General features: G+C 43.2%; 1 protein-coding gene across 3 annotated transcripts; it reads left to right on the forward strand.

Moving 5' to 3' along the window:
- Window positions 1-407: 407 nt before the first annotated feature.
- Window positions 408-11222, forward strand: brpf1 (bromodomain and PHD finger containing, 1). Of its 3 annotated transcripts, none has more exons than XM_085443842.1 (16): window positions 408-626; window positions 1805-2592; window positions 2950-3139; window positions 3231-3518; window positions 4063-4580; window positions 4988-5177; window positions 5353-5484; window positions 5662-5790; window positions 5990-6371; window positions 6947-7255; window positions 7382-7657; window positions 7746-7893; window positions 8136-8266; window positions 9005-9120; window positions 9212-9366; window positions 10097-11222. In XM_085443842.1, the coding sequence occupies exons 2-16, from the start codon at window positions 1850-1852 to the stop codon at window positions 10278-10280; spliced, it is 3891 nt and encodes a 1296-aa protein (XP_085299968.1). In that variant the 5' UTR covers window positions 408-626; window positions 1805-1849; the 3' UTR covers window positions 10281-11222. The 3 variants fall into 3 exon arrangements, with proteins under 3 accessions (XP_085299968.1, XP_085299970.1, XP_085299969.1); XM_085443844.1 differs by lacking the exon at window positions 408-626 and adding an exon at window positions 663-972; XM_085443843.1 differs by lacking the exon at window positions 408-626 and adding an exon at window positions 961-1021.
- The last annotated feature ends 1500 nt before the right edge of the window (window positions 11223-12722 follow it).

Raw genomic sequence — 12722 nt, forward strand, 5'->3', positions numbered from 1 at the left:
GTCTCGTTGTTATTTGCATTTTTAGTGTCTTCCGTGTATTTCATAAATAATTTGTTTACTTTTTGTAAGTAGCATGGAGTAAGAGTTTTCATTTTTATTATTTAAATTTGTAAATTTATAAATACTCAGAATTATATTATTATATTTTTACGACGGACAGGAAGTGTTTCTGTGAGGCTCGAGTTTTCACACCGTCGACGTCTTTGAACAGACGCCACAGATTCGCAACATACAGTACAAACCCTGGCAATGAAAATAAACACTTTAACAAACCCTTTAAAGAGATTAATTATATTACAAAATCTCGCTCAATATGTTCTAACAGGCTACAGTCAGGAAAGAAAGTGGAGAAATAAGACCCCGCTTTGTGTGGCGAATCTGTCGATCCGCATCTGTCGTAGCGTTACAGTAATGGTTGCCCCTTTTGTTCAACCGAGTTCCTGAATTATTCCCAACACAATGAAATTCTTTGGCTATTATATGGTTTCATGAAAACATTTTTTCTGTACCTACGCCTCTTCTGAGCTCTGCTGGGATTATTTAATGAATTAAAAATCAATCTACAACAACCGCTGTGAGCTGCTGTGAGGTTTCCGAAGCACGCAGGTCTCGAGGAACGTGGAGTAGTAAGTGTTTATAACGTTAGATCAGAAGTATTAGCTTTAAATGGCGAAAAGGGCCATGTTTGGCTAAAAAAGATCACACTAGATGACTGTGTGTGTATTTTTACAGTAATTGGTGTTATCCATAGTAACCCACCGTACTCCGACAACATGAACAGACCTTGGTGTTAGCCCTACTGCGGAAAAAAATAATCATGTCTGGCTGTTTCTCGTCACAGAGAAAACGATTTCGCTGATATTTTGGCTTAAAGGAGGAGAAGGAACGCTTTTGATGGACCTTAGTTTGATAAAGCCTCCACACATGCTCTTCAGGAAGCCAGGCTGTCATTTTGCCTCAGAAATTCACAGGGTGAGGTCATTGTGGAGGGAAACACTGGGGTCTGAACGGCCAGGCTGTGGTGTGTATAGCCCCAAACATTCACGTGTGTTTTATTTGCTTTAATATTAACTATACTGGAATGCGCTGTAATGGTTTGATTTGCGAGGCTAGCGTTTGCCCAGGGGACACAACTACAGTTTGGCACTCTATTTAAACGTTACTGAGCTTGAATGAAATACCGAGCAAAGGTTACAATAAAAAATAAGAACAGTATCTAATAATAATGGCGACTAGCGTGGCTAGTTTGTAAGGTTACTTCATGTGCTGTAGGGTTATTCTCTTGAACTGTGCTTGTTTACGTAGTGGCCAGTGTTGTTGTTTGCTAGCTGCTGTTAGCCAGCAAGCTAACTGCAGCTTTGTTTTGGGGGGAATGCAGCAGCAAAATGCTAATGCTAACGTTAGCTGTGTTAAAATACACAAAGTTCATTTGTTAGCTTAGGAGGTAGAGGGTGGAAGGGTTCGAACGAGATAAAGGTTGAGTTCTTTCGTCAAGAACCGCAAATGAGCTCGGGTTTACAGCTGCCCAGCTGTAGCTGTTGCCGTTACTGTTTGCTGCTTGTATTACATGATTGTAGTTCTCAATGATCATAGCAAACACGCTGAGCTTAGTGCACCTGTTACTGAATAACAGATCATAATTTGTTTGCTACCATCAGTGGTCACGTGATTGCACCATAACAGGTGCATTTCGTTGGTGTCTGGGGCTCTTTAAGGCAACTCTTGGGAGACAAGTGCCCAGTATCTGTTATGTGCGTTGTTTTTAACAAATATCGTTGTTCCCTGTTGTGCTCATGTGTTTCAGATGTAAACTTGAACACCATCTGTCCCAGCAGTGGCTGTTGGCACAATGGGGCTGGACTTTGACGTGAAGACATTCTGCCACAACCTGCGGGCCACTAAGCCCCCTTATGAGTGTCCCGTGGAGACTTGCCGTAAGGTCTACAAGAGCTACAGCGGCATTGAGTATCACCTTTACCACTATGACCATGACAACCCAACTCCTGCCCAGGCTGTGCCTCAGAAGAAGAGGAAGGGACGTCCTCCTCGTGCCTCGCTGACTGGTTCAGGAGATACGGATGATGGTGGGGGTAACGGAGGAGGAGGACTGGGTCATGGAGGGAACACGCCTGTTAGCCCCAACCGATCAGAACGCTCCCATTCCCCGGGGAGAGAGACCATGACATACGCCCAGGCACAGCGCATGGTGGAGGTGGAGATTCAAGGGCGCATTCACCGCATTAGCATCTTCGAGAATATAGATGTGGTGTCAGATGAAGACAGTGATGCAGAAGACGCTCCTCCATCTGGAACTGGTAGTAGTGGTGGCGGCATGTGTAATGGTAGTGACGGTGGAGCCGGGGGCAGCGAGTTAGGAGGGAGTGGCAAGGACCGCTCAGATATCCCATCTTCTAATGGGGGAAAATCCACACCAAAGACTGGGAAACATAAGAGCAAAGCCAAGAAGAAGGATGGCTTATCTCATCATCACAGCGCTCAGTCTGGTCCTGCAGTCAAGCTACCGGAGGCTGTGTTCAGAGAACTCGACCAAGACCGACCTGATGCCCCACCTCGGCCATTATCATACTACAGGTCTGCAAATAAATGTAGTCTTTTAATTCATATATGTATTATAAGCAGGATTGTTGAGAGGACCATCCATTTTAAAGCAAAAGCAGTTGGTAGTGAGTTATTTGAGTGTATATATAAGTTATTAAATACAATAAATATTTCCTGACCTAAATGTTTGATACAGTCCAGCCAGTCCCCACTTTATTAGCAGGGAAATTACTGATTACTGTGCTTCAGATTCATACTTTTCCATCATTATTCTTGTCTTTACACTGAATTACAATTGGCACCATAATGAATTATATTTTTTTGCACGCTAAGTATTCTTTGCATGAATACGTCTTAATTTGACTCTTCTGTCTTTCTTTTTTACTCTAGGTACATTGATAAATCTGTGGAGGAGCTAGATGAGGAGGTAGAGTATGACATCGATGAGGAGGACTACATCTGGCTTGATATCATGAACGACAAGCGGCGGCGTGACGGTGTGACACCCATCCCTCAGGAGGTTTTTGAGTATCTCATGGACCGCTTAGAGAAGGAGTCATACTTTGAGAGTCACAATAAGGTACTTTAATCAGACAAAAGAGGGAGACGATGGTTCAAACTTGACATAAATGCTTTCATCTGTAATGTGTCCTTGTGCTCCTTTCTCTCAGGCGGACCCCAGTACCTTGATTGACGAAGATGCCGTCTGCTGCATCTGTAACGATGGAGAGTGTCAGAACAGCAACGTGATTTTGTTTTGCGACATGTGTAATTTGGCAGTACACCAGGAGTGCTATGGCGTTCCCTATATCCCGGAGGGCCAGTGGTTATGTCGCCGGTGCCTGCAGTCGCCGAGCAGAGCTGTGGACTGTGCTCTGTGCCCGAACAAAGGAGGTGCTTTCAAGCAGACAGACGACGCACGCTGGGCCCACGTAGTTTGCGCCCTCTGGATCCCAGAGGTAAATCCATATATGTTTGATTTGGAACGACATCACTATGCAGATATCGACAAACTGAATAAGCTCAACTCATCTGAGCCAGTTCACAGCCTTAGATCCTAGAAACTTAAATTTAAAGGTGCTCATGCTGTTTGCCATCAAAGCCCCTTGGCTTTAGAACAACCTGGCAGAGGAGATAAAGATTGTTTATCTGTGTTGCCTTTCCTTTTATATTTCAGCGATATTTACTATTATTAATTTACTGTCTATTGTAATTATTTTGTGCAACATCAGTCTGAGTTGACGTCAGTCTCGCTGTCATTTTTTAAACCCCCTATTTTAAAAGGGATATGTAAAAAAAAAGAAAAAAAAGAAGAAGAAGTTTATAATTATTATTGATATTACACAGTTAAAGACTGTGGGAATGTTAAACTTAACAGCCAGATAGATACTGTCTCAGTTGATGTACAGTGAAGCATGCTCAGTCAGTCTTGGGTTTTTATTTTTTATTTTTTTACTTTATAAACATCATCACAGTTAAATCAATTCTCCTGCCTTTCTGCAGGTCTGCTTTGCGAACACAGTCTTTCTGGAGCCGATCGATAGCATCGAGCACATCCCTCCAGCACGCTGGAAGCTCACCTGCTACATCTGCAAACAGCGTGGCTCGGGCGCCTGCATCCAGTGTCACAAAGCCAACTGTTACACAGCTTTCCATGTCACCTGTGCCCAGCAGGCAGGCCTCTATATGAAAATGGAGCCTGTAAGAGAGACTGGGGCCAACGGTACCTCTTTCAGCGTACGCAAGACGGCATACTGTGACATCCACACGCCCCCCGGTTCAGCACGTCCTTTAGGAGGAGTCGGTGGGGCCAGCATGGGGTCATCCAACAGCGAGGGCGAGCTGGAGGAAGATGACGAGCCTAGCATCGGCCATGATGATGACTCTAAGGGCTGGAGCTCTGAGCGGGTGAAGAGGGCAAAGGCCAAATCCAGGCTGAAGATGAAAAGAGCCAGAAAGATCTTAGCTGAGAGGAGAGCTGCTGCACCAGTGGTGTCAGTGCCGTGTATACCACCGCACAGGTAGGCCTGTACTTCACCTGCTCTGTCTGTGCCTCAAAGTCGTGCGCCCAGTAAGCACATATATGCCTTTTGCTGTTAATAGAAAACTGTCCATGCAGCAGTATGTTGGGCAAAACAAATAAAGAAATCATCACATACTTTTTTTCTTTCTCGTCTATTTATACTATTTAATTTTGGTATTGTAAGACAATAATTTATGTCACATTGCATTATTTTACTTATTAGAAATGATGATTGTACATTCTGTTCTGTTTTGTTTCTGATTTAGACTGTAAATAATTTTAAATACCTTATCATTGTCTTTTGTGACATTTTGGTCTTAAAGGCTTTACCTTTGTTAGTGCGTTTGCAACATGCTTTACATTTACAACATGCTTAAGAGTTAAACAGTATTTGCTTCTCTGCAGGTTGAGCAAAATCACCAGCAACCTGACAGTACCCAGGAAAAGCCAATTCATGCAACGACTTCACAGCTTCTGGACGTTGAAGAGGCAAAGTCGGAACGGTGTGCCTCTTTTGCGCCGGCTTCAGACACACTTACAGTCGCAGCGACACATTGACCCACTCCCACCACAGCCTGCGTCACAACCTTCCTCGGTAATTTCTGTTGTTGTGATTCTGTGTTTGTCTCATTCTGTTGTCTGATACCTGAAACACTTCGTTTAGCATCTGTTGTGTTGAAATGTGCTAAAAAATAAACAGACATGACTTGATACCTTTTAATGTAATTTGTTCTAACGTGTTTATGGGATTGTGCACGTTAATGTTGCAGAGAGATAGCGAGGAGAAACAGACCGCTTTAAAGGAGCAGCTAAAAGCATGGCAGAGGCTGAGACACGACCTGGAAAGAGCGAGGCTACTGGTGGAGCTCATCCGAAAGAGGGAGAAGCTCAAGAGGGAGACGGTGAGATGTGAAGAATAGCAAGAGAGAGTTTTGTTTTGTTTCTTTTTTCTTTTGTTCAAGATATAGTGAGATTACAGAACAAAGAGCAATATGCATCTCCTTTCTGTAGATCAGGCTGTATACTTCTAACTGTGCACTACTTTGTTAGTTTATTGCTAAAAATGTGTCTGTTTTCAGATTAAAGTGCAGCAGATGGCGCTGGAGATGCAGCTGACTCCCTTCCTGGTGCTGTTGAGGAGTACCTTGGAACAGTTACAGGAGAGAGACACTAACAACTTTTTCACTGAGCCTGTGCCTCTGGCAGAGGTAAATGCAACATACTCGCAAGCACAAGAAATCTGATTATGTTCAGATACTTATATTTGACTCTTTTCTACTTTATGTCTGTATACTACGTACCTGGCATAATGTATTTTAGGCTTTCCTTCTTTCTTCTTCATTCACTGTACAAATATGATTGGATTTTTAAATAGCTCGGTCTGCTCACTACTCCTTTGTCACCTAGGTGCCAGACTACCTGGACCATATTGACACTCCAATGGATTTTCAGACCATGTGGAACTTGCTGGAGTCTCACCGCTACCTCACTTTTGAGGCCTTTGAGGCCGATTTTGGGCTCATTGTCAACAACTGTCTCAAGTACAACGCCAAGGACACAGTCTTTTATCGCGCTGCCTTGCGGCTCAGAGAGATGGGCGGGGCTGTCATAAGAACAGCCAGGCGACAAGCTGAACGGATTGGCTTCGATTACGAGACCGGAATGCATCTACCACGAGAGCCAAGCCCGGACAGCCAGCGTGAGCAAGAGAGAGACAGAGAGCGGGAGAGGGAGCGAGAGCGCGACAGGGATAGAGAAAGAGATCGACCGTTGTCTTCTAATGAAGATGGTGAGTGTCTCTGACTGGGAGGTTCTTGGGAACCAATATAATTTTTTCCTCAAGCACCAGCTAAAGGAGAAGGAGGGAGAAAAACAAACATGTGATTTAAGATTTTAGATCATTAAAATGTATTTTTTGTCTAATTAATATGCTGTATGATACAGTGTTTTACAAAATAAATTTAAAAAAAATTACATTTTAGGTTTACTGGAACATGGTTGCAGTGCTGTCCCTTGTCACAAAATAAAGGCTCAATGGTGAACAGTAACATACAATATGGTGCAGAGAAGTTCATGTTGCTACCACTAGGTGACGCTTGTAATTCATGCAGTTCCGTTTCAGTTGAGCTAAAACATCATCATACATCCTGTGTGCTTGTGTATGCTGGATTTGTGCTTTATGTTTAAAGCTTGATGTTGTCGTCTGTCTGGCTTCAAAGATGGTCTACCCCATATATAGTTAACCAGGAAACAAACCTACTTTTATATTTTCTGTTTCTGGCTATGTGTGACTGCTTTATAAGATTGATTTTCTTTTCATTTCCAACATCTCTAACTGCTTCTCTTTCTGCTTGCCTTGCGCAGACCTGCTCCTGCCAGAGAACAGGCGGCGGTTACCTCTGGAAGAGCAGCTGCATTACCTGCAGTCCCGTCTCGATGAGGTCAGCTCAGGGAAGCATAGCATTGGCCAGTCTCGCAGAGCCAAGGCCCTAAGAAAGGAGATCAGTGTGATCAAAAGGAAGCTTGCACACCAGCGTGAAGGAGGCTCTGGCATGGGGAGCCGGGACTCTGTGGGCGGAGGAGACCGGAGTTCTTCTCTCCCCCATCACTCATCATCTGCAGGACACCATGATGAGGGGGGAGAGAGCAGCAGCCAGGAGATTGGTGGAAAGGGTGTGTCTAGGAAAATATTAGCACTAATGTCCGACATAACAACGAAAATGATATTAGCTGTTCAATAGCAGTCGAATAATAAGCATTTGCCTGTGTTTTAACATATAAACCTCTCTCCCTATCAAGATCTGAATGTGTCCTCATCCCTGACTCCAGAGGTGGGCCGTCGGACATCTGTCCTCTTCTCCAAGAAGAACCAAAAAATAGCTGGACCCCCCAAAAGGCCGGGGCGCCCACCCAAGAACAGGGATGCTGGTTATGGTGGGGCAGGAGTAAGTCAAAGTCCTGTTGGTCCCCCACAACTCCCCCTGCTGTCACCAAGCAGGCACAGGAAGCGTCCCCGCAGCCCTCACACCAGCTCCAGCTCTGACAGCGACAGTGACAATGATGACCTGCTGCCAGGTAAATTAGATGATTCGCAATAAACTTTTAACGTACAATAAATGCCAAGTCGCACCCTCACTCACTTGTTTCTATTTTCTTCCTTCAGGACTGCCAACTAATGGCTTTGATACAGGAAACCAACCAGTAACGGAAAGCTTCCGCGTGTACAGAAGTGAACCTCATCTCCCTCGTTCAAGCTCAGACTCTGAGTCCACAACCAGCAGCAGCAGCAGTGCAGCTTCAGACAGGACCAGGTGATTAATGCTTATGCCTGGTACTCTTAAAATTAGTTCTTTTACCAATTGACGTGAGCATAAGGTTTCATTTGCAGAAACAAACCCAGTGACTTAACAATCATCTCTCTTGAAATTTTATGACACCTTTAACACACAGTTTTAACTTTACAACAGAAACCCCCCCCTGCTTGAAGCATCCAGTTGTTGTAACACGTGTGATAAAGTTATACGCCTCTTGATAGCTCTGTTTTCTCTTGCAGCACGACTCCCTCTAAGCAGGGCAGAGGAAAGGCGTCGTTCTCACGCGCTTTCCAGGAAGATAGCAGTGAGGAAACATCAGGCACAGAAAATGATTCCTACTCAGTCGGTGGCTCGAGGGGTGTTTCACACCGTAAGCACATTTTTATAACCTCTAAGGCTCACGTAAAGTGCACACAGCTAGTTTCTATTTATTTAGATAGTGAGTGTTTTCTCAGAATCACCCAATATAGCTTTGCCTTTTCAGCCTGTAAATAATTTGGCATGATATTTTGTCTGATCGGAATCTGATTTTACTTGAAGCTTAAATACCCGTAAAGACATTACTGCAGATAAAAATATGCTAAACTTTTTTTTTCCTCACACAATAATAGCCACAGAGATGTGACGGATAAGTCCTTATAGGAGAGAACGTCAGAGCAGAACATCATTTCTGCAATGTGGCTCTGATAGTGCTAAAGATAGCGTAAAACAGTGGGTGTATTTTAAAAAACGAAACATAAAAATAACACAACATTTTGAATTTTCCATCAGTTTCTTTGCTGTAATCTGTCACAGCCACCACATGTCAGCATAGCAGGACCTGTACTCCCTGTCTTGATAATGGGGAAAATGAAACATGGTCAAAGGAAGTGCCCTCCCTTCACTATGTCAAGTGTTATATTTGTGTAGCACCATTTGTTCAGGATACTCCGCTCAAACTGGAGAAGCTGTATCATTCCCCACCCAGGTGCATTAGGAGTTAACGTATTTTAAATTAAAGGGAAGTGTTTTGCACCAACAGTTGCTTAGAACAGTGTTATTGTGTGATAAAGTGTGTTTTTAACTAGAAGTGAGATTGCTTAACGGATGCTGTTTTCCCAACTCTCAGTGGTGCGTGGGCGGGACAGGTCAGGGTGCTGGATGGCCTCAGATGATTATTCTTCTCTGGAAGCTTTAGACCTGGTCTGGGCCAAGTGCAGAGGCTATCCTTCATATCCTGCTCTGGTGAGACATGGGCAAACAACACAAATAGCACAGACTACAGTCAAAATATGACTGGCTCTCTAAACCTCTGCATGCTACTGTTCGCTTGTAGATAATTGACCCAAAGATGCCCAGGGAGGGGGTGTTCCACCGAGGTGTCCCAATCCCTGTCCCCCCTCTGGATGTGCTGAAACTTGGGGAGCAAATGACCCAGGAGGCCAGGGAGCACCTGTTCCTGGTCCTCTTCTTTGACAACAAGAGAACATGGTTGGTTATCAAGTGATGTTTTTTGGGGGAGGTGACTCATTCTCAGAGTTCACCTCCATTTTTTTCCCTGCTAATTCTTTGCTGATATGTTGTATTTTTATTTTAACACAATCAAGCAGCGTAAAGCAAAAATAAAACAAAACCTGCTACTAAAGGCAGCTTGTGATGTTACTGGATGTTTGCACACAAGTAGCTCTGTGGCAACAGTTCAAAGCAAACTGCAGCCTTTGTACGGAAGTGTAGCGACAGAACATTCAGCAGAAATGGGGCAAACGTGGTTTTTGATAATACGAGGGAAAGAACGTGTTATTTTAGGTCACTTTGTTCTCTGCAGTTACTTATGATCACGTTTTGCTAAGTTTGGAGAAATTTATAAAGTTGATGAGCACAGCAGTTGTTAGGAGGCATTCAGGGTGCATAAACTCTGAAGTCAATCAAGAAATTAACGGACCATAGGAACCAATTACTCTTTAACTAAACAATAACTCTGTCTGGACTGACTGTGTCTAATCAAAGGGTTGCTGGTTCGATTTCTGGTTGTTCCTGTTGCATTCGTCGGGAGTGTGAATGTTAAATAGAAAACAGTGGTGTAGAAAAAAGTGCTTGTTTAAATGGGTGATTGAGGCTTATAGTATAAAAGGTAGAGAAGCGTTATATAAGAAGCCAGTCTGTTTAGCATTTACCAATGCATGTTTTTTTTAATGTTGTGCTTGTGCTTATGTGCTTGCAGGCAGTGGCTTCCGCGCTCTAAGCTGGTGCCTCTGGGCGTCGACCAAGAGCTGGACAAAGAGAAGATGCTCGAAGGCAGGAAGTCCAACATCCGCAAATCAGTGCAGGTGGCCTATCATCGTGCCATGCAGCACCGCAGCAAGGTGCAGGGGGACCCCAGCAGTGAAACTAGTGACAGTGACTGAACACAAACACACACGAACGCTAGAGAGCCCAGCCCTACATCATAGATTACAAAGAAGAAGAGGGAAATAAAACAGTGCCAGCAACAAGGAGTGGGGGGAAGAAAAAGAATCCACTATCTTGGCCCCGTGATATTCACACTCATGCACACTAAACCATATTTAATCCGACATGTAAAATATTGTATTTAAGAGAATTGATAAAAAAAAAGAAAAGAAATGGAGAAATATGCTATGTTCAGAATCATGAATCGAAATATTCCTCGTATGTGGTCGATATATGTTTAATAACAAATGAGATGATGGTTTACAGACTCACAAAATGAACATAGTGTTATGCTATGAAGTATACACAACTGCCTTTCCCTGTTTTTGTTTTTTGTTCTTTTGGGGGGTTTTCCTCACACAGTCACACAGGTAATCTCATATGTAAACAGGGAAATGTGTGTCGTGTACGTCGAATGCACACACTGTGGATATTTCACAACGCCAGCACGTCTCTCACATTCATCATCCACCTCCGCAAAAGGAAAACGGTGACAGGCCTGGTGCTATTGTCGAAGTCATTTTTCAGAGGAGCACAAAGAGACTGTCGCAGCCCACTTTTGGGGCATACCAACGTTACTGTAATTTATTCTGCTGACTTCTCATTAACAAGGTCCACAAGCTTGTTTCGTCACGGACTACTTCTAATCACTCCACCTGCACTGAACATCACGGTGCAGTCTCTTTTGTCTGTCAGTACGTGTCCATCATGTTTCCTGTTTTTACGGTTTTGTTAAGATATGTACGTGTCACACAGGCCACTTGGTCAATGAATAATGAGGACTAAACTGAAACACACAATTGCCTCACTGTCTGTCTTAGTATCAGGCTGATGGCTTTAGAACTTTTATATAAGCAGATTGCATAACAATAGAGATTTAATAAAAAAAACAAAACAGAAAATAATTGAGTTTTTTAAAGTTTTGTGCTGTTTTTTGTGGTTCGTCTTGTTATTCCTTGTTCTCTGTTGTTCTGTGGAAATATTTCACTATGTTCAGCAGAAAATTCAGACCCTCCCATTACCTCTTTCCAGGGTAATCGTGAGTCATACATGCTTCTCATGGCCTGATGCATTCTGTCATTTTGTTAATAACTCAAGACAGATGGGGACGACTTATAAGATGAAAGATTTATGATCAACATTCATGACCAGTCAAGTGTTGTATTTGCTTTGAAACACTGCCAAGTGGGGGGGTGTTCGTGTCCGTGTTTGCTTAAGGCAGGGGTGTCAAACTCAAATACACAGTGGGCCAAAATTCAAAACTGGAACAAAGTCGCGGGCTAACATTAATATTTATTGAAAAAAAAATCTTCCTCCAGATATAAGAATGAATCTTTTCTTATGGACTCAAACAAGTTTTGCTGAAAAACTGAATATGGAACAAGCAAAGTTTAATACTAAACAATATATATATTAGCTGTATAATACCAGTAGGCCAGCTCTAATAGTAATTTGGTATGGCTTCACGGGCCAAATGTAATTAGGCTGCGGGCCAAATTTGGCCCGCGGGCCAGAGTTTGACACCTATGCCTTAAGGGCTCAAGTCAACTTCTCTTCTGAAAGGGTAAACACTGGACATGTCACATCTGACACTTTGAAGATATGCTTTCCTCCTGATGTGTGTCTAAACAACTTAGACTTTCACAGTGCTAGTGAAGTGTTAAACGTGCACCTCCCATCTACTTGGCCCTCACACTGGTTCTGCAGGGTTTTTGTCTTTTCCTGTAAAGTGCCTTTCTGCTATATGATGCCAGACATACTATAGAGTGGTTTTGCTTGTTAAGACAGCCTTTCCACAACATCCATATCATGTTTTATCAATGTGCTTGTCTGTTTTCTTTTCTTTAAGGGTCTTTTGTTTTTCTCAGAGGGCGTCAGGGCTTCAACGTTTTAAGTTCCTCAATGCTGGAACAAAACCATCTAACAGATAATATAATAACAACAATTTTTCAAGTTTAAAATAGTGCTTGGAGGTATTAGGGAAAAATGCAGGATGTCACAAAGACGCCCTGTTCTGTGCATTTCATCTAAAAACACCCTTAAACATGGCCGTTTCAGGGTGTTTTTAGATGAACAATTCTGAGATGTAGGCTATATTGAAGCACCAGCAGTTGCCTGATGTTGAGGTTTCCTCGTGACTTCACTTTGTGCCTTCATTTAAGCCACGTTTCTCATAAGGTGGTTGTTTTGACATTTTCAGTTGTCATGTGAGTTCACTCGACAACCAGTGTGACTTTTCTCGACCCAAGTCAGAGTTTTTAATCACTCTTTCCAGACATTGTAAAGATTCCCCACCCGACTCTGAGAACCCACTCACCACACAGTTTATATCTTGTGATTTGCATTTGAGAAGACACACCTCTCTGAAGACGTCTTGTTTCCGGCTCTGAGCAAGTGAG

This window comes from Copadichromis virginalis, linkage group LG20, assembly GCF_057382275.1.
Source record: "Copadichromis virginalis isolate Kocher_CV1m ecotype Utaka linkage group LG20, C_Virginalis_male_GT1.1, whole genome shotgun sequence".
In the NCBI taxonomy this organism is placed as follows: Eukaryota; Metazoa; Chordata; class Actinopteri; order Cichliformes; family Cichlidae; genus Copadichromis; species Copadichromis virginalis.

Coding starts and splice junctions, on each gene's coding strand:
- brpf1 (XM_085443842.1), top strand. CDS start 1,850: ATGGGGCTGGACTTTGACGTGAAGACATTCTGCCACAACCTGCGGGCC. Junction 2,593..2,949: donor CGGCCATTATCATACTACAG/GTCTGCAAATAA, acceptor TTTTTACTCTAG/GTACATTGATAAATCTGTGG. Junction 4,581..4,987: donor CCGTGTATACCACCGCACAG/GTAGGCCTGTAC, acceptor GCTTCTCTGCAG/GTTGAGCAAAATCACCAGCA.